General features: G+C 39.9%; 1 protein-coding gene across 3 annotated transcripts in view; it reads right to left on the bottom strand.

Moving 5' to 3' along the window:
* Positions 1–2,427: 2,427 nt before the first annotated feature.
* The window catches only part of TSHR (thyroid stimulating hormone receptor), a 66,339-nt gene continuing 46,765 nt past the window's right edge, over positions 2,428–22,001 (bottom strand). For all 3 annotated transcript variants that reach the window (XM_075712602.1, XM_075712603.1, XM_075712604.1), the window contains 3 exons: positions 13,588–13,665; positions 5,405–5,593; positions 2,428–3,835 (listed from right to left, as the gene is read on the bottom strand). In XM_075712602.1, coding sequence (XP_075568717.1) covers positions 2,428–3,835; positions 5,405–5,593; positions 13,588–13,665 — 1,675 coding nt within the window. The remainder of the gene's footprint in view (positions 3,836–5,404; positions 5,594–13,587; positions 13,666–22,001) is intronic.

Raw genomic sequence — 22,001 nt, 5'->3', positions numbered from 1 at the left:
GCAGCAGGTATGGCAAAAGAATGTGTTAGTGCTTCACTGGAGCAAAAGACTGTGGGTTGTTCCTTGTATCTGAGCTTGGATTTCATAGAATCATAGAATCGTTTAGGTTGGAAAAGACCTTTAAGATCATCCAGTCCAACCATTAACCTAACATTATCAAGTCCACCACTAAACCAATTAAGGGTAGAGTAGCAATTTCATGTTTCCTGGCTTGGTGGCTGGATTATTTTTAATGAAAGTAAAAACTAGGAATCATTAAGATTGGAAAGGACCTCTAAGATCATCAGTCCAGTCATCAAAACCCAACACCACCATGCCCACTAAACCATGTCCCAAAGTGCCACATCTACCTATTTTTTGAACACTTCCAGGGATGGTGACTCCACCTCTCTGGGCAGCCTGTTCCAATGCTTGACTACCCTTTCCGTGAAGAAATTCTTCCTGATATCCAATCTAAACCTCCCCTGGCGCAGCTTGAGGCCATTTCCTCTCATCCTATTGCTACTTTGGAGAAGAGACCAACACCCACTTCGCTACAACCTCCTTTCAGGTAGTTGTAGAGAGCAATAAGGTCTCCCCTCAGCCTCCTCTTCTCCAGACTAAACAGTCCCAGTTCCCTCAGCTGCTCCTCATAAGGCCTGTTCTCTAGACCCTTCACCAGCCTTGTTGCCCTTCTCTGAACACGCTCCAGCACCTCAATGTCTTTCTTGTATTGAGGGGCCCAAAACTGGACACAGTATTCCAGGTGTGGCCTCACCAGCGCTGAGTACAGGGGGACAATCACCTCCCTGCTCCTGCTGGCCACACTATTCCTGATACAAGCCAGGATGCTGTTGGCTGCCTTGGCCACCTGGGCACACTGCTGGCTCATGTTCAGCCAGCTGTCTACCAGCACCCCCAGGTCCTTTTCAGCCAGGCAGCTTTCCAGCCACTCTTTCCCAAGCCTGTAGCGTTGCATGGGGTTGTTGTGACCAAAGTGCAGGACCCGGCACTTGGCCTTGTTAAACCTCATACAGTTGGCCTCGGCCCATCGGTCCAGCCTGTCCAGGTCCCTCTGCAGGGCCATCCTACCCTCCAGCAGATTGACACTCCCACCCAACTTGGTGTCATCTGCAAACTGACTGAGGGTGCACTCAATCCCCTCATTTAGATCATCAATAAAGATACTAAACAAGACAAGATTTCCTTAAGCACAGTGTGGAGAGTATGTGTCTAAGCTACAGACAGGCTGTGGCCAACCAGAAGCTAACCATGCAGTTTATGTAGTTGTACTGCAGACATAACAAAAGTCAGATAACAGATCTCACTATGAGATGGAGAGATGTTCTTAAAACATGTTGGAGGAGCTAGCAGTTAGCCTTCAGTTCAGACCTGAAGGCATGATCCACTCCCTTTGTCTAAGTGTAGATTTGAGGCAGCTCAACACAGCAAGTGCTGAAAGTCATTCCAGCCCTGTAAGAGAGGGGTAAGTAGGGATAGCAGTAGTGGTGAGAAAGCAGTAGTTACAGGATGTTCAAAGTAATAAACGTGCTCAGATTAAACAGTACTGGAGTCATGTAAAGAATGGATAATTGGGAGAAAATTTAGTACAATCTTAAGTTTCAGCCATCAAAAGAATACAAACCCCATTAATTTGACCGGGTAGACTGGTCTTCAAAACAAATTCAAACTAAACCATCTCCTAAGTAGCTTCATCAGAAAGTGAGAGAGTGATAGTAAGGGAATTTTTGCAGCACACAAAGACAAATGCCCTAATTTTTCTTACCTGTTATCTTATGAACAGCTGCAAAATCAATGATATTTGCCTTTTACCTCTATAAAGGCAATATGAAGAGGCTTCTTTTCCCACCTCACCCAACTAAACCAAGAACTGCAAACAAAAGACTAGCTTTGTTTCAGGTCAGGATGGCAGAAGCAGAAGGATTCTGTTCCATTTTAGGCCCTGGTGAAGTTTTAGAAATTTGCTATTAGAAAACCAATTGAACCTTTTGACACATAGGCAGCTGGCGTTTGAGAACTTCAACCTTGAATTTTTTTTTTTAATTTTAAAACTTTATGTTCTTTTTTTAGTTACACAAGTACCCCCAAGTTTTATGCTTGGTCTGGTGCTTCCTTAAGTTGTTCAGATGAGGGTATATTTCATACTTGCTGAGTTCATATATACTAATGTTCCTATTTAGGTAGAGCATTCACATCTACTTCCAGCATTATTATCAGAACAATATCTTTTGACCTGCACTGATAAGAGTATGAGACAAGAGGTTCAAATGAGTGACTTTTCTAAAAGAAGACCACTCTGAAGGTACTTTCAGACATCACAAAGGGTAGGCTAGGGAAAAAGTATATGGAAAATATGTTATTTCTCACTCGATTCACTGTATGCACAACCACTTCTTGACCAGATTGTGGCTGTGATACTTTGGGATCTTATAGCTCAGTTTGCTTGCATTCTTCCATGAGAATTTGGTTCTGTGTTGTCACAGCAGGAAGGTAATCGTTGACTGGGTCTTGAATGCTTGTAAGAATCTGGCCTATCCTTCGGCTGATTCTCTGCCCATAAGAGCCGCTGCTGGTTTTGGCTGAGATTGTCTGACCTCTGTAGACTTGAGCCTGATGCTCACATATACCAAACTTGCTTAGCAGGATAAACACATCTCTTCGGAAAGCTTTGGTGAAAATAGCATAAAGAAAGGGGTTGGCACAAGAATTGAGTGGGTAGAAGAGTACCAGCAAAATCTTGGAATTGGTGACAGTTATCAATGGTTTGTTCATAATGGCAGATAAAGCATGGAAAGAGATGGGAGCCATGCACAGAAAGTCAGTGAAAATCAACACAGCCATCCGCTTGGCAATTTTGGTGTCTTTGTCCCCTGACTTGTACTGAGGGTTTCGCACAGTTACATAGATTTTTACATAGCAGGCACAAATGATGACAAAAGCAATAATGTTACATATTAAAACGAAGACAACGTAGGCTTCAGCCATTGGTGTTTCCGTGTCCATAGGCAAGCAGATGCTGACTTTGCTATAGCTGCTGACGCCAACCAGTGGCAAAAGGGCAAGAAGAAAGCATGAGAGCCACCCTCCCAGCATGATAACCAAGGCGTGCCGGAGGCGAATCTTTCGATCTGGGCGCATGGCAAAAGTGATGGCATACCAGCGCTCCAGGGTTATCACAGTCAGTGTGTATACAGAAAGTTCACTAGCAAAGACTGTGAAAAAGCCAGCTGTGTTGCAACCAGGCCCAGTCTGCCACTCTATAGCGTGGTTATAGTACTCTGACCTGGTGTAAAGATCCACTGAAGCGATGAGGAGGAGATATAACCCCATGCAAAAATCAGCAAAGGCCAAGTTACACATCAGAAAGCGTGGTACAGTCAGTTTATAATGGCTGGTGAGAAGGATGAAAAGGACGAAAATGTTACCCAGGATGGCCAGCAGGTTCACAAACCACACCACAATCCTCAGAAATTGATATCCCATTATATCCTCACAGGGATTAAACTCATCAGGCTCTGGAGTACATACTACATCTTCATTGCCTCCGCAGACAGGATAGTCATAATGACTGTCAAAGGTTTGGATGTCTTCCATTTGAGGGTTCTTGAGCTCTTGGCCAAATCCAAGATTGCCTTCTCCGTGTTCTTCCATAAAAATGTAATAATGAGAATTTTCGTGAAAATTCGTGAACTTGATGTTTTTGTCATACACAGTATCAGTGTGGTCTGTGTATTCTTCCGCATAGTCTTTGTAAAATGGACCTCTGAGAGCTTTGACTGACCTCTTACGAAAGCTGTGACTGATGCTTTGGTTACATGTCAGGTACTCCAGGATTCTGAAAGAGTAGAGGGAGAAATCACTGCTGGCATTTACAGTCTGGCTGGAGTAAACAAAGGGAACACTTGAAAAGCAAATCACCATGAATGAAAACATAGCTATAAAAATGTGATTGGATAGATTTCTGTTAACAGAACATATAGCGAACAATAAGCTTGAGCGTTTCTGGGCTTTTTTTTAAACTATATTTTTCCTTTCTCTGTTGCTATCAGCTATCCCCAGTAGCAATTTGGCTTGCTCAGCATACGTAATCCCTATTCTTTCTTGAAATCTACATTCTTAGTACGTTACAAGAGTTTTATCTACTGTTTATAACTGCTTAGATAATACCCACAGTAGTACTTTCCTTTTCATTTTTGCTCACAAATCAATTTCTCCCAGAACTTCCATCATTTTAATTTCTGTTGTGTGTATTCTTGTAGGTGCTTTACAGCTAACTAGCAGTGTAGTGGTTGGGAATCCAGTACCTCATGGTGTGATGCATCTGTTGGTATTCGGAAATTGTTCATGTATTTTACTAGGAAAAAAATTGCAATTTGGCATAAAATTTTTTGATCACTGTGATCCACTGTCACATAACCTTTAGCATTTCTCATTTCCAGGTGTGTAGAATTCAAGATTACTTACAATTTGAGATTGCATACAATTCAGTCTGAGAAATTTTAATCTCTACTAACAGATATGCAAATACTTGTTTCTTTCAGTTATTAGATTGTGCTGCGTTCTTTCTGCACATTTTCCCTGTCCAGGTTTTGAATCTTTTCACTCTTCTGTTTTATTTCTGTCCTCACTTTCCCAGTCTGGTTGTAATTGTGAATCGTATTGCTTTGTGAGTTTATTATTGAAGAATTCATATGCTTATCATAGCATATTTTTAATATACTATGCATACTGCAATACTGAAGACTGGGGCTGTCTTCCTAAATCGGGGGCTGGCCTGGATAAGAATTCTCTAAACCTTATTAAACTTTGGAGAAATTTACAATGGATTTGCCTTCTGTAGTAAAATTCTGCTGCTAATCACAGTAAGTCATCCTCCCTCCCTCCCCCCAGTAGATGACTCACTGTGTTGCATCAGGACATCTGTAAATGTATTTTTTTCTTTCTAAAAGCTATCCACACCTGTTCTGATGTTTGGCTGGAAATCCTGCCAAAATGGGATTTGAGATAATCTGTCTACAAGGTTATTACAGAATCATTTATTCTGAGCTTTTCAGTTAGAAAACATATGAGACATGAGGCTATAGCCCCTCCAAAACTTCTTTTTCCAGGCCTTGCTACAGCTCATTCTACATATAACATGTTACAGCACATTATCCTTTTCTTTTTCTTCCCTTTAATTCTGGGCTCAGCAAAAGGAGGAGCTGTTGCAAAAGGTCCTACAAATTGTTATATCAAAAATTCTGTCTTCTGTCAGTTTGAAATTATAATCTCTGTTTCAAAGAATGTCCTCTATACCTAGAAAAAAATGGTCACAAAAGTGCTAATAGATGTAATTTTATATTGCTATTAAAACATTGTTTTCACTTACATACTTTAAAATTGAATGTAAGTTAGTGAAACTCACCCACTGTTTTTTTTCCAGCTCTTGAAAGCACAGCAGTGACTTGGATATGATAGGTCAGCTCGCATTAGCTGAAGAAATATCTTTACAGCTGGTAATTTCTTTAAAGTCCACGTATTTTTGGCCATTAGCTCTTTAAGGCTTTCCAGTCCTTTGGCTGGAAGGTTAGCAATGGCTGTTCTGGAGATATCCCTAGGTAAAGGAAGAAAAAGACAAATGTCAGCATGTCCAGCGACTGGATCAGAATTTTTTCAGATTCTCACAGTAATTTAGGAGTTTCATAGCATTCTACAGCAAAAATCAAATCCAGAGGAGGTGGGGATTTCATATCACTTTGCTACGTTCTGATACCATTCAAATTCAAGTAGGATATGAATTCCTCCTGTGATTTCCTCTGTGTTTTAAAGCTCTTGTCTTTAATGTCTCATAGTGCAGAATATGGATGATAAAGAAATATCAGGAGTTTTAAAATTACAGCTCATTCAGATACAAATGCATATGCAAAAACAAAGTTTCAAAAAAAGCTTTAAAGAAATCCCATCTTCCATTGGAAGAGCTCTTTTCCTTTAGACCTTTAGACTCATTTTAACCTACTGGGATACTTCAATAGAAAACATTGTAATTACTAAAACAATGTTCTTCATAAACTGAAATTAATATCTTCTATCTCAGTCCATCCTGAAACTCTCAGAAAATTTACTATTATGTTTGCTGCTTTCTATTTCTCTGGTACTGAGTCCAACTCAGTAGATACATTGCACAGTTCGTGGAGGAGGTGGATTTCCTTTAGAACTACCAGGTGAATGTCATCTGGTCCTGCCAGTGTTTTCCACTCATTTTTTGCTTTGTCCCAAAACCTCTTCTACTGACGCTTGAAGTCAAGATGTTTTCTCAGAGTTATACTCTGCAAAGAAGTAAACCTGTAAAAAAGGTTCTAGTGCAGGAACATAGTTTGAGCACTTTCATCTTGAACACCCTAATAATAAATAATTCAGCTTTTTTCTCTGCATTGCTTCTTAAGAGTGCTGTTCTTATGCCTCTAGAAGTCTCACCCACTGGCCGGTTTCTTGTACCTAAATGAAAACTATTACTGATTTTATGCTTTAAACAAATTGCTTCTAAAACACTTGGTTTTGCTCTGCTTTACTTTTTTTCTTTTGATTTGCTTGTATTTGATTTTAAATTGAGTTAGAAATTGCTTCCTCTTTCTGTAGGAGGGCTTTTTTACTTCTAACAGCTTCTTTGCTCTCATACATATTTGAATATGTTGCAAATAGTTGATTTCAACCACATAAACTTTTTTGTTCCTGTGGAGTCCTTTTTGATAGCTAGTATATGTTTCTACTGAGCCCCTGAATTGACTCTTAGAAGAGTCTGAATGCTGCCTGCTATGATTTTATCTTTTAAAGAACCACAGAATACTTGAGCTTCCAAATCACCCAGTTTGACCTCTCTGCTCAAAGCAGGGTCACCTACAGCAGGTTGCTCAGAGCTGTGTCCTTTTGACTTCTCAGTATCTCCAGGATTGGAGACTCCACAGCCTCTCTAGACATAATGTGTTGCAGCATTTGGCCACCCTTGCAGTAAGGAAGTCTTTTCTTATGTTGAAATGGACTTTCCCGTATTTCAGTTTGTGCCTGTTGCCTCTTGTGTCACTGGACACCACTGAGGAGGCCCTGGCTCCGTCTTCACAGTTCCCCCCCTGCCCCTTTCAAGTATTTATACACATTGATAAGATTCCCTTGACTCTTCCCTTCTCCACACTAAACATTTCCAGCTCTCTCAGCCTATCCTTGTATGACAGATGCTCCAGTCCATTAATCAACTTAGTGGCCTGCTCCTTTTTGTCTTTCACTAATTTCCTCATTTTATAGAGCTATCCTCCCAAACCAAAACTTCTTGGTAGACTAGATCTTGGACTAGACCTTACCAAGACAAGGCTGGCCTTTCAGCAACCCCCATGGGTCTCCATCAAGTCCTCATGGTGGTGGCAGCTACCTGCAGGAAGGGAACATGGTTAAATGCTGTTTGATGGGATGTGCTAAGGCTTTTTGGAAGGGAAGTGACACCTCACAAATTCTTGCGAGTTCTTTGAAAATGTTCTGGCACAAGCATATGGAGAAAGATGATCCTGTTTGTACTATGAATTGAGTTTTCCGAAAAGCCTTGACAAAACCAGATATCAAGGGTTGTTGAGATAACTAAGCTGTTATGTGACTAGGGGAATGGCTCTTTTTCCTGGTTTTGGCTGGGATAGAGTTGATTTTCTTCCTAGCAGCGGGCATAGTGCTGTGTTTTGGATTTAGTATGAGAAGAATGTTGATAACACACTGACGTTTTAGTTGTTGCTAAGTACTGCTTATGCTAGTCAAGGGCTTTTCAGCTTCCCATGCTCTGCCAGGTGCACAAGAAACTGGGAGAGGGCACAGCCAGGACAGCTGACCCAAACTGCCCAAAGGGCTATTCCATACCATATGACGTCATGCTCAGTATATAAACTGGGGGGAGTTGGCCGGGGGGCAGCGATCACTATTTGGGGGCTGGCTGGGTATCGGTCAGCGGGTGGTAAGCAGTTCCATCACTTGTTTTTCCTGGATTTTGTTTCTGTCTCTCTCTCGTTGTTTTCCTTTTCATTACTACTATTATTATTGTTATGGTTGTTATTACTATATTTGAATTATTAAACTGTTCTTATCTCAGCCCATGGGTTTTCTTACTTTTGCTCTTCCAGTTCTCTCCTCCATCCCACCGAGGGTGGAGGGTGAGTGAGTGGCTGTGTGGTACGTGGTTGCTCACTGGGGCTAAACCACAACACTCTCCTAGATTAATGAAAAAAATAAAAGAGTGAGGGAAAAGCCTGGGAACAGATGATACGTTTTCATGCTAGAGGAAGAATGGAAAATGAACTGGTATCTGAATATAGACATCATTGCAGCAGAGGCCCACAGAGCCTAGGCTACTGCTGGTGCTACTGTGAAATATGAATAAACAGTCTGGAAAGAGAATGAGAGTAGCTGCAACAAAGCTTGTTTCCAACACAGAATAATACAAGGTAGTGAAAGCTAAAGCTGATTGTCTAAAGCAGCAGAAGGATCCTGCAAGATTAAGTGAGCAGTAAAATAATTGACATGATTCAATATCGATCAATGTAAAGTGCATTTAGGAAAAAACAATGTTAACTGTACGTGGATGACAGTGGGGTTTAATTTACCTAGCACTCTGGAAAGATCTTGGAGTCCTCTCTGCAAATGTCAGCTCAGTGCTATTCAGTAATGTTGAAGGGAAATAGAATGCTAAGTATTTTTAGGAAAGAAATAGAAAATAGAACAGAAAGACTTCACTTTGTAAATCTCGTATGACTGCATCTTAAATACTATATGCAGTGCTATAAATACTATATGCAGTTTACAATAAGAGCGCAGAAAGCTACAGCAAGGATGGTTAAAAGTATCAAATCGTTTACATATGAAGTAATAAGGAGGAGATAAGGACTTTTCTCTTGGGAAAAGCTTGGAAGCAATAGGAGATGCCATTCATACCGTAAAGAAGGTGATTGGGAATGATTATTCATTCTTGTGAGATGAGCTTTGGGGCATCTAAGAATGTGAGGCAAGACACTTAAAAAAGAGAAAAGGTACAATCTTTTCACAAAATTGCATCATTAAATTGTGAAAGTCAGTGTCATGGTTCATTGTGCAGGTCAAATAACAAGGTAACAAGAAGGGCAATATCCCTTTTTGTTTTGGTTTTATTTGCAGTTGTGTCACATTCCCATCAGAAATGACTGGGTCAGGAGGAACATCCTGGGGGACAAGGGCTTGTGCCTTGGAAACCATCTCCCATGGAGCAGAGGGTAACGTGCAAAGTCTGTGGCAACTCAAAGAGTGTTATCAAGTGATGTTAAAAAGTCTGAAAGAAAGATCTGTTCAGTGAGAAGAAACAGCTTGGAAGAATTAGTTATAAGACCACATAATTTCTGTTCTATCCTACTGAATCCTTTGAAGTCTCTTATGTATGCGTATATGGGTGTTTATTTAAGCAGTTAGGTATTGCAGTTTTTATTTTCAAAAACTCTGCTTCTTTTAAACTGGGGAGCTTGGTGGGAAGATACAGGCACAGCTGCCTTGAAATTCTAGTTGGCTCAGGATTAATCTTGTTGCAGGGCTAACAGCAGATGGTTGGTCCCATCCACAGGCCATATTAAGCACAATGGCTCACAAGTTTGGAAGTTTCCAAAATCCCCAGTTTGGTAAAGTGATGGTATGGTGTCTGCCACTGAGAGGTCTCGTGACCTTTCCGTACCGCTGCTATTGCAAATGGAAAAGCCTGCTGGGAGTCTGGGGATAATTTGTCTCCCAATAGAAGATAACTTCTTAGTTACCCTACCTAGGCCTACACTTTGTTGGCAGCAAAGTGTGTGTTAACTTTGGCCAGACAGAAGTGCAGGATTGACGGGGACTTTTTACCTTACAAATCCAGTCTTGACAATTACCTATTCAGATTCACAATCTACTTCAAGCAGCATAAGCAGCTGTCTTCAAACTAGAAAGCATAGAATTGAAAAGGTTTTAAATAATAATAAGTAATCTTCAGAGTGATGTGAATCCAAGCAGTTGGAGTTTGCCAGACTATAGTATCTGTGTCTGCATTCATACAGAAGACACATTTTCCTAAATGATTTCTTTGTTCTGTATCATTGTATGATCAGTCTTGATTTTGGGCTGCTCAGAAAAATGGGAACTGACTGCACTTATGTCATCCTCATTAATATCTAATAATATTGGTAACTAAGATGCTACTTAAACACAGCAATATTTACATTGCACAGAAAATGTCTTGCTACTACAGCTAACCTATAGCTGGCTCACTTAAAGAAACACAAGAGAAGGGGCAAGAGGTCTGATAGACTTGTCAAGAAGATCTGTCTCAAATTGAAGTGACTATAAAAAAGCTTGCGCGAAGACTTGCTTGTGCCCAGTGGCAGGAACAGAACAGAACCTCTTAAGGTAGGACCCTTTCCTAGATTGGAAAGTGATGCTTTAAAGAGCACTTCTGCTTTCTAAATGTATTTAATTACTCACATGTATCTTGTGCAACAGTTAGTAATGTTTTGAATTTGGATTGTATGTTTTGCAAAAGCTAAATGAACAATAAGCCTGATTATATTTTTATTGTACTCTGACGAACTTGTGCTCTGGGCAGCAGCTCTTGTTGATGCATTTAGTAAATCAGGTCCACTGAGTTGCTGAATCTTAGCCAAGATTTCATTTTCAGGTGAAGAGCAGTGTACTGTCATTATACTGTGACAGTAAAGGGAGCAATTTATGTATACAACCACATCCATGTGAATATATAGCAGTGACAAAGGAATCAGAATTATTGGCATCTGTTCTCCTCTATTCAGTGATCACACTCCCTGCTTCCTCTGCTATTGTAAAGTGCAAATTTTAAAAAAATTTACCTAACCTTTTAATACCTACTTAAATATACCATCTAACTAGGTAGTCTGAGAGCATGACCAAACACACACAACATACACATAGCCAGGCACAATTCTTTGTAGTTAAATCTTTCTCATTGGTTTTCTTAAAAGCCAAAATGGAAGAAAATTACCCCATTAGAGTGGGTCCAAGGTCAGTATTTCAACCTTTAAGTTGCTGTTGCTGCTGAAATCCTGATCAGAAAAAAAAACCCCAAACCAGTGAATGATAGATCTGTGGGGCAGATGTTCTATCAGCCATAAATTCTTATCTCACTTCAAGAGTGTATAAAGGGAACTCCAGAGACTATGAGTTGTGCCAGCTTGGTAGGGAGGCAAGACAGAGTCTCTTTTTAGAGCTTCATAAATGTTGCTTCCCCCCCCCCCCCATACCGCTTCCACGGTAAGCAATGCCGTTCATTGCCCTAGAAAAAGGAGTATTTATCTTTTGGCAATCATTTTCCATAGAGTTAATTTTCACTATTGTAAGTGGAACTTTCTTTTTGAGGAAGATCCAATGTCCACAAATTCCCATGCCAGCTAACAACAGCTAGATGCCTGAACCAAAAATGACTTAACAAATTATTTATTAAAATAAGCCGTCGCTTACACTGCCCAAGGGGGATATGGAAGGGTTGTATTGGTATTATGCAAGTTAATTGCTATTATGCAAGTTAATAAATCTCTGGTCTCTCTGTAATTAACTCATTAATACTAGTCTTGATGGTACAGTGGGGGGTGTATAATAAAGCACCAATTGCAAGCACATTTCTGTCTCCTGTGGGAGATGTTACTGGCCATTGACATGACACAACAATAAATAGTTGGGTTCCACTCAATTTTCATTCATTTTGACTTCAGCTGTCTTAAGGCAGTGCGTATGTGGGAGTTTCAGAAACTATTTTGTTCCTGTTAAAACAGTTCTGGTTCCTGAAGGTCAACCAAGAGATCTGTTCAGGTGGAAGGATTCTGCTCTAGATTGTTGCTGGAAGATATCTCACTTTATAACAAAACCTTCCTACATCACACATGCAGAATAATTCCTGCTTATCCATGGGTAACAGAAGTCCCTGAAGCTGCTATTAAAATTACATTAAAATTAAATTAAAAATTAATAATACGTTGTACTCTTCTGTACTGGCATAGAGTTAAATTTCTTTGTAGTAGCTAGTATGGGGCTATGTTTTGGATCTGTGAATGAAAACAGTGCCGGTAACGCAGGGATGTTTTAGTTACCGCTGAGCAGTGCTCACACAGCATCAAGGGCTTTTCTGCTTCTCACTCTGCCCCGCCAGCAAGCAGGCTGAGGGCGCACAAGGAGTTGGGAGGGGACACAGCCAGGACAGCTGACCCCAAGTGACCAAAGGGATATCCCAGACCACATGACGTCATGCTCAGCAAGAAAAACTGGGTGGAAGTTTGCCAGGGCTGCTGTCGCTCAGGGACTGGCTGGACATCAGTCGGTAGGTGGTGAGCAATTGTTTTTGTTGTATCGCTTGTTTTTCTTGGGTTTGGTTTGGTTTTTTTTCCCCCTCTGTGTTGTTTTTTTCCCCATCCTTTTTTTAATTATTCAGCTGTCTTCATCTCAACTCATAAGTTTCTCATTTTTACCCTTCCAATTCTCTCCCCCATCCCACTGGACGGGGGGCTGAGCAAGCGGCTCTGTGGAGCTGAGCTGCAGGCCAGGGTTAAACCACGACACCTTTCTAAGATCTTTAGCTTAGGACTAGCAAATCAAATGATCATGATGTGAAATAATCTGGGGGGGGTTGGCCGGGGAGCAGCGATCACTGCTCGGGAACTGGCTGGGTGTCGGTTGGCGGGTGGTGAGCAATTGCATTGGGCATCACTTGCTTTGTATAATATTATTACTATTATTATTATTTTATTATTATTATTTTACTTTATTTCAATTATTAAACTGTTCTTATCTCAACCCAGGAGTGTTTCTCACTCTTACTCCTCCGATTCTCTCCCCCATCCCACCGGGGCAGGGGGAGTGAGCGAGCGGCTGCGTGGTGCTGAGTTGCTGGCTGGGGCTAAACCACGACAAGCAGAGAGTGAAACTGATTCTTACATGGAGTGAGCACTGCTGGCACCATCTGATTTTGCAGTGGAGGAGGGAATCCCACTTTCACCGCTTCAGTTCTCCCCGTGATCAGTCTTATGCACCATGTTACATGCTAGATTATTTCAGTCAGGGAATATGATTCTTCTTAAAGTTCTTAAACTTCTTGAAGTTTTTTGTTTCATTCTGTATTTTGATTCCTAATTTTAGTGAAGAGTTCTTTGGAGGACTATAAAATCAGACTGGAAGCCAAATTACAGGAGAAACAAGAAAAGACAGCACCAGAAGTAACTTTATTCTGTCTAAAATTATTTTTTCATGTCTGTTTCAATTTCCTTTACATGTGTGCTACTAGAGTCCTTAGTTTGTATTACGATTGTACTACAATTGTATAGTCATAAGATAGATTGTAGTATACAATCTTTCAGAAGAAAAATTGGTACAAACAGTATTTCTAATGTAAGATGCAAGCACTTCTCAAATCAGTTCCCTAAAGCACAGCTTTTGTTGCTGATATTCTTTCTGTAAACATGCCATTCCCATTCCTACTCCTCTGCTGCTAATAATGGTTGGAAAGAAAATGCAATCTATAATAGTATTATTTTTAAAGCTTTCTCTACTTCATTTTCTGCTACTCACAGTAGAGTTGGTCCACTGTGCACTCCCAGAAATGCATCATCATTGATAACTTCCAGGTATTTGTTCTTGTGCAGATAGCTGCAGAAACAAACAAAACACAGTGATTTGGAAATAGTTATCCATAGGTTAAAGAAGCAGCTCTTGACTTGTCCTGGTTTCGGCTGGGATAGAGTTAATTTTCTTCCTAGTAGCTGGCATAGTGCTGTGTTTTGGATTTAGTAGGAGAAGAATGTTGATAACACGCTGATGTTTTAGTTGTTGCTGAGTACTGCTTATGCTAGTCAAGGACTTTTCAGCTTCCCATGCTCTGCCAGGTGCACAAGAAACTGGGAGGGGGCACAGCCAGGATAGTTGATCCAAACTGGCCAAAGGGCTATTCCATACCATATGATGTCATGCTCAGTATAGAAACTGGGGGAGGTTGGCCAGGGAGCAGCGATTGCTGCTCGGGAACTGTCTGGGTATCGGTCGGCGGGTGGTGAGCAATTGCATTGTACATCACTTGCTTTGTATATTATTATTACTATTATTATTATTTTATTATTATTATTTTACTTTATTTCAATTATTAAACTGTTCTTATCTCAACCCAGGAGTGTTTCTCACTCTTACTCCTCCGATTCTCTCCCCCATCCCATCGGGGTAGGGGGAGTGAGCGAGCGGCTGCGTGGTGCTGAGTTGCTGGCTGGGGCTAAACCACGACAGAGTTTACTTGCCTAAACAAGATTTACAAAAGCAATATGTATAAGGGCCATCCTATCCCAACAACATATTGAAGCGTAATCAGTTACTTCATTTTCTGTGTACCCAAGGAACAAAATACAGGTTTGCCATTTTGAAAATAAATTAAATTCCTCAACAAATAATAAATAAATAAATTAGCAATATAAATTATCTTTGTTCCTAATTCTTTTTCCTCTCTCTGTCACACACATAAAGACGCATGCATACACACTGTATCTTCAGGTAAATATGTGTGAGGATGAGGTGAAATAGATTGTTTTACTTTCATCAGAACAAGGTGTGGGAAATTACATGATACTCACAAGACCACATCATGAACAAACATGAAAGTTTGAACCAAGGCAGCAAAGGGGATGGTACAGCTGCAGGACTGTACTTCAAGGCAGAAATGCAATGCAAGCCATTAAGGAGGAGAACACAGAAAATTGCCAAGGAAAGTTGTCAAGGGAAATGTTCCCCCTGATGAAATGATGGCAGAATGATCAACGCTATAAAGTCCCTGAAGGACCATGGTGCCTAGGCAGAAGAGACTCATAGCACCTGTGACTATCCCATTTATAAATTTTATCAATTTTCTCTACAGTGGAAAAGGTAAAGTCTGATGGCCCCAGTAGCAAACCGCAGATTAAAGCATGAGGCTGCAGTCTAGGAGCAACAACAGGGTCCACAGACTGCAATATTATAGGTAGCTCAGGTCCAGCAGAAGCAGGAAGAGGAACTTATAGTGACATAAGTATAACAACAGTGGGTGACCCAGGCCCAACAACTACAAGCACCAGGATTGCTTGGCATTTCACCAAGAAGGGCGCAGGGCTGGTGGAGGCCTTGCAATGCAAGAATGAAGAAAAAGATGACTGCAGATGATGACCATAAAGCATTGCTCAAGAAGACGATGTGGTCCTCAGTCCAACTGAAAGGTAGAAACTTCACAAGGATTGCAGACTGCCTTATGCAGGTCATGTTTCACAGGGTACATAAAAGCAGAGAAAATTCCCAATGATGAGATCACAGCAAAAGAGAGAAATAGGAGAAAACCAGTATTGCCCAAGTGAAGCCAGGTGACACTGCTCAGAATTTAAACACAGTTATCTTAAAAAGAGGAATTTCATAAAATTTTACAGTGCAGTTGGCACAGAAATGATGTGTAGACCAGACCTATTAAAGAAATTAAATGAAATGAATGGAGAAAGAATTTTATACTACTGATGCAGGCAGTAATACCTCAAGCAGAGAGGGATGTTTGGTACTATAACTATTATAAACATTTTAAAGCTAGCTTGTGATGTAGCTAGGGAGGCAAAAGTATACGCAGAAAGGTTGTCACAACAGATTTCAGAAGGTGTCCGTGAAGCTGCTGTGAGCTGTGTCCATTGTACCAGTTAGTGGCAAAGAAACAAAGGTCAAACCTTTCCTAATTGTAAGTTCTGTAACAAAAACACCATTTGAGGTGGTGGCTGTGGAGATAATTGAATTGACTCAGGAAAGTGCAGAAGGCCACTATTTTATCTTTGTGCTGGAAGAATCTTTCAAATTCAGATGGCTGAACTGGTGTTTAGCTGTAAAACTAATAAAGTCAGAGTGATTGTTTCTTGGTGTGGAAAAATTCAGGGAAAGATTCTAATCCTGTCCTTCTTGAAGTCACTGGCAAATTTTCCGTAACATTCACTGGATATAAGCTTATATTGATCACCATAGTGAGAAATGAGAAATAAATGCACAACACAAAGACTTAGGGAGCCAAGCCAGAGTAACACTTCTGGCTGTTATTCGTTGGACATTACCCATGCCTAAAGCCTTGTTTCTTACAGAGGAAAATGGCTTACTTCATCTTCTCAGCTATTGTTGTTTGAAATACGCTTTCATTCTTTAGAAATATATGGCATTCCAGTATCACCTCACATTTGTGTTTTCTGAGAACTGACTTCCTGACAAATGACAACCTAGTCACTTTTGTTGTGAGCCTTTGCTTCAGTTTGCAAATTTCCTCATGATTTTGTCTGCAAATCTAACACAAAAATTAAAACCAGAGCAAGAGCTAAGGATTAATCCAAGTTTTCAACATCTATATTGTAGTTTTGAAGAACACAAAAACCTGCCTGACCTAATAAAACCTGTCTGCTTTAGTAACTAGACATTATTATAAAACCAGATAATTGCTTGTCCAATTCGGAAATATTTTCCCCTGATATTTGAACATCACAGTGAGTGATAAACCTGAAATATAATAGTTTACATATGTGATAAAAATCTTTAAACTTACAAATAGAAACAGCCAGCTAGAGACTTTTGGGAAGTTCATAACCATGCTTTACCAAGGAGGGGCTGCAGTGTTAGCTGCCAGATTTCACATAGATGAGTCAGGCCCAGCAGAATGTACAATTTCCTGATGTTAATTGATTTCAGTTGTTTAGGCCCTTTTATTTTCATAGGTACCTCTTTTAAATGGAAAGAATAAGACTTTGGTAAGTATTAATTTGACAAACAAACTTTATGTATAGCCAGTATAGCTCCTTCTGAGAATGCCTTTAATCCTGTTGTTACCGATAGCTTATTGCATTATTACATTGCCAAAAAGAAAACCACAACAGCAGTACCCACGTATCTAAACAAATGTTGGAAGTCTTAGAAATCACATGGGTGATGTGGAATACCTATCCTCAGTGAGGACACTAGAATAATAGTCATTTTGGAAAGTTGGTGGAGGGCAAACAGATAGACATGAATACCACAGTGCAAAGTATGCAGGAAATCTGTAATAGTAAATGATGCATCTGGAGTAGGATATACTGATGGTTTCACAGTGCTATAAGTAAAAGAAGATCTTTTTTTTTTTTTTCTTTTTTTAATCAAATCAGATCAGTAAGCTAACTATGCCAGTGAATAATACAGAGTCTCTATGGACTCAAGATCCAGGGGTAAGTGGGAAAAATATTGCCCCACCAGAAAACAACACGACTGCAGTATGCTGAGCAGGATCTTCTGAGGACATGAAACAGTAATAACTGCGATATAAAACAGGACAATGTCATGTCAGGGCATGACAGAGCTACTGAGTATTCAGACATTATCAATGGATGCTTCATAAAACAAGAGGATAGAGAGTCTGCATGAGGAAAAGCAACTTTTAATTTCAGCTTGAGTGGCACGCACTCTCTGTTTCAAAATGTTACAGTCTAAACTCTGTTTTATATGAGCAACCACCAGTTACATTCAGCAACTCTGTAGGACCAAAAAAGCTGAAGAGTATACCACAGCTATAGTCTCCAAACAGGAGAAATGCATATATATGAGAAAACTTCCTTAAAAATAAACAGAAGGATGAAAGTTAAATTATTGAGGGCATTCTGGGAGCTCTTTAGGGACACCATTTTGGAGATGCAGAGCAAACGTGAAAAGCACGAGATGGCAAAAGAAAAAAAAAAATCCTGAATACTCATAATATTCAAAATCTTCAGCTGAGATGAAAAAATGCAAAATGCTGAAAGGTCTGAAGATATTTTTATAAAGTATTTTATTTTTACCAACAGTGTATTCTTCTGGGGGTAAAGGTTATGAATGAAAAATGCTGACCAGCTACTTCAACTAACTAATATATAATTCCACATGTGTAAAAGATTTCTATTTCTCTTCTTCCATAGTCCAAGGTCATTCATGCCACCCCCCATATTGTAGCTGAACACACCTTTCTCAGTGTTTTTTTTAAGCTGGATTATTTCACTGATAAGGTTTTACTGCAGTCCCACAACCAATTTTATCAGCACTGGGAGTGATGGAATAAGAATGAACAGCCAGATTAGGGAAACAGGGAGGTTTTGCAAAATTTTCTTCCAAAGGATCACTTAGTTAAAAACCAAGTAAAGTTACTGAAATTCCTAGTTGGAATGCCTCACTGGCTTATGGAATTATGTATTGTTTGATAGTATCTGCTTGCTTGCTTGCTTTCAGCTTCTGATTTTAAAGGCAGCAGAGCTTAACAAAACAAGGAGAAAAATAATATGTTGGCCACACATTTAAGTATCACCGCTATAGTATTAAATGGGCTCTGGACATGTAACATGTTAATGTATCTATGCATCCTGTTGGATTATGAAATGAAGGTTAAAGAAAGGCAAAAGAGATGCATTGGTAAATGAGCAGTATTAAGGATTCATTGTATGTTTTTTCTACACCATTGTTTATCTTGACTCTGAGCTAAGACAAGCATTATAAGCGATCCCTGAGAGCGTATACCAAAGTAAATATATTCTTTTGGAGTTTATTTTTGTAATTAGATTTTGAGATTGCACACTTTCTATTTCAGTAATTTAGACAGCTCTGTAAAAGCTCATCACAAATATATTTTGCCATTCACTGGAAATATATTTTAAAAAATCTTCTTTCCTCACCAATTTCCTTATAGAAATAAACACTGGTGCAGGAGCACCACTTTGCAGAAGTCTGCGGGAATGATGCAGTTCATGGACCTTAATGATGTGTTAGAACGAGGGATTCGAGTTACTGAACACTGTTCAGTAAAAGTGTCATTCAGCCCTTCATTCCTGGCTCTTTAGTTCCCTGCCTTTATAAAACGTATACAGCGATACTGTGGTTTCCTATAAAACACAGATCCTTGTTGGATGAGAAGATTTATTAGGTAGTGCCATCACTCCGTACAGTAATGGAAACCATTTGTGCATGGTTCCACACCTATATCTGCCTTGATTGTTTTGACCTCCTTCAATTACATAGGTCTTTTAACACTGCAAGAGTGGTAGGAAGGCACACTGCATGGTAGAAGGTAGCCTCCGAGATTCCCAAAATGTCATTGGATTTACAGATAGAGCATGAAGTCTTTGAATGATTTGTCAAAAACAAATTATTGGTTTTGATTGTTTTCTTTTTTTACTTGTGTTCCTCCTTGAGGTCATCATTCAAAACCCATTAAAAATTTTTTCCCCTCGCTCTTTTTCTCTTAGTTCCTTTTTGCTCCTAGTTTCATCAAGTCCAAAGGACCTTGGATCAGACCCAGAGGAAAACAGGTGCTTTCTTTGCTGTACAGTGGTAGATAAACAAGAGTTCAAATTAGAAATGTCAGAATACAGAAAATGAAATATTTGCCTTTTGCATTAACTTAATGCTGCTGCTAGAAACAACAAATCTCCAAGCTTGCACTTAGCAAAATTATACCTTATCTTGGTGTATGGTAACCAAACTACTTCAGAAAATTAGTTTAGAAATTTCAATGTAGTTTATCAAATAGATAAAGGCTTTACCACTGATGTTCAGCTCCCTAGTTTGCTTTGTAAATCTGGAGTAGTGCTTTGCTCCAAGTAAATGTCATATGATTTAATTAGGAGAAAACTGTTTGTTGTAATAAACCATTTTTACTGCTGGTAGATAAAGCCCTGAAAGTAAGCCTGGTTTTCATTCTTTTTTTTAAATTTCCTTAACTAGCGCATCATAGCCAGTCTCTGGAAAGATTCACTTAGAATCATAGAATATCTCGTGTTGGAAGGGACCCATAAGGATCATCAAGTCCAACTCCCTGCTCCTTGCAGGACTGCTGAAAACTAAACCATATGACTAAGAGCATTGTCCAGATGCTCCTTGAACTGTGACAGGCTTGGTGCTGTGACCACTTCCCTGGGGATCCTGTTCCAGTGACCGACCACCCTCTCCGTGAAGAACCTTTTCCTAATGTCCAAGCTGAACTTCTCCTGACACAGCTTCATTCCATTTCCTCATGTCCTATCGCTGGCCACCAGAGAGAGGAGATCAGCACCTCCCCCTCCACTGCCCCCTTGAGGAAGCTGTAGACTTCCATGAGGTCACCCCTCAGCCTTCTCTTCTCTAAGCTGAACAAACCAAGTGACCTCAGCCACTCCTCATAAGTCTTGCCCTCGAGACCTTTCACCATCTTGGTCACCCTCCTCTGGAAACACTCTGATAGTTTGATGTCTTTCTTATATCAGGGCGCCCAAAACTGCACACAGTAGTCGAGGTGGGGCCGCACCAGTGCAGCGTAGAGAGGGAAAATCACCTCCCTCAACTGGCTAGCTATGCTGTGCTTGGTGCACCCCAGGACACGGCTGGCCCTTTTGGCTGCCAGGGCACACTGTTGACTCATATTCAACTTGCCATCAACCCAAACCCCCAGATCTCTTTCCAGGGGGCTGCTCTTCAGCCTTTGGTCCCCCAATTTGTATGTAAAACTGGGATTACCCCATCCCAGGTGGAGAATCTGGCACTTGCTCGTGTTAAATTTCATACAGTTGGTGATTGCCCAGCTCTCGAGTCTATCCAGATCTCTCTGTAAGGCCCTCTACCCTCGAGGCCTTAAAGAATATTGAAATACTCTTAACGAATACTGAAATACTCTTAAAGAATACTAATTACAAACTTTTTCTGAAAGTAAGCAAGCAGTATCTGCAAACCTAGTATGTGTCTTCTGCTTCTCTACTTCCACCCAGTCCAATAAAGCAGATGTTTAGGACTCCAGATCTTCTAAAACTACATTTTCACTTGATTCTTCAATAACAAGGAAAATTCCAAAGAGGCCACAAGCAATAGCACTTGCACACTTATCAGAGAAGCAAAAAGAAAAATTCCTACAGAATCATCAACCTGTGTTTCATCAAAATGTAAGAAATGGAAGAAACAACACAGTTTATACATTGGCTAAAGCTTAGAAAGGTTTTAAGTATTGCATATACAGCTCAGAGGCATTCAGTCAAGACACTGGGTTCATTTTGCCATATTTTACATTTGCAATTTCTGTGGGCATTAGTACAAACACTATGTTGTCTTGAAAAACTTCCTTTCTCATATGAAAGTTCAAAGTAACTGAACTAATGTGAGTAAAATAAGACATATCCCACATCTTTAGTTTAACTCAAGCATTTTCAAAATTAAGAAGTCTACATAGCTGTTAAGGAAAAAAAGGCAGTTGGGAAAGATTAAGACCATGTGAAGGATGCTCTTATAGAATTCTTATAGAATTCAAGCCCAATTTAAAATAAAGTACTGACAATAATCATATCTATCCTCATGCCTCTCTGGTTAATTTAAGAGCTCATGATGAAGAAATCTCTACTCATGAGATTGCCAGCCAGACTCTTCAGTCAAGCCTCTGTAGGACCAGAGTAAGCTGTGCCAAAGTGTATTCACTGGAACTGAGCCTCTGGAATTGAGATTTGTTCTGTGTTAATGATTGAGGCAGATGATTTTGGGTATGGTATAAAAAAGATATTCACTCACTAAGCATATAGTTTTCCAGAAACTATAACAAGGAGGTGAAGGGAAAGCTGAAATGGTTGCTTCATGCTTTTGACATGCCCATCTCTCATTTCTAGTGCAAGTGACTGGTTCCTCTGAATTGCTTCCAGCACCTTACACTACTCTCTTTTTTGCAAATAAGAGATTTGAAATAATAAAGGGTTTCTACCATTATCAGGCCTATACTTAGTAAAATAAACTGTCTTGTAAGTAAAACAGCATAATTATCTTCCAAATTGTCTTAGAAATGTTACTGATCAAAATAAATTTTATTATAGCTTCAAACCAGAACAAAATTCACACTGGAGTTACCTGCCACAATTTTATTTCTGAGCTATAAATATACATACCAAATGAAAGCACACTGCAAAACACATTAAGTGCCCATATTTTTATTGCTGGGTGAAATTACTGTC

Source organism: Pelecanus crispus, chromosome 6 (assembly GCF_030463565.1).
Source record: "Pelecanus crispus isolate bPelCri1 chromosome 6, bPelCri1.pri, whole genome shotgun sequence".
In the NCBI taxonomy this organism is placed as follows: domain Eukaryota; kingdom Metazoa; phylum Chordata; class Aves; order Pelecaniformes; family Pelecanidae; genus Pelecanus; species Pelecanus crispus.
This window is presented reverse-complemented; position numbering and strand designations above follow the sequence as displayed.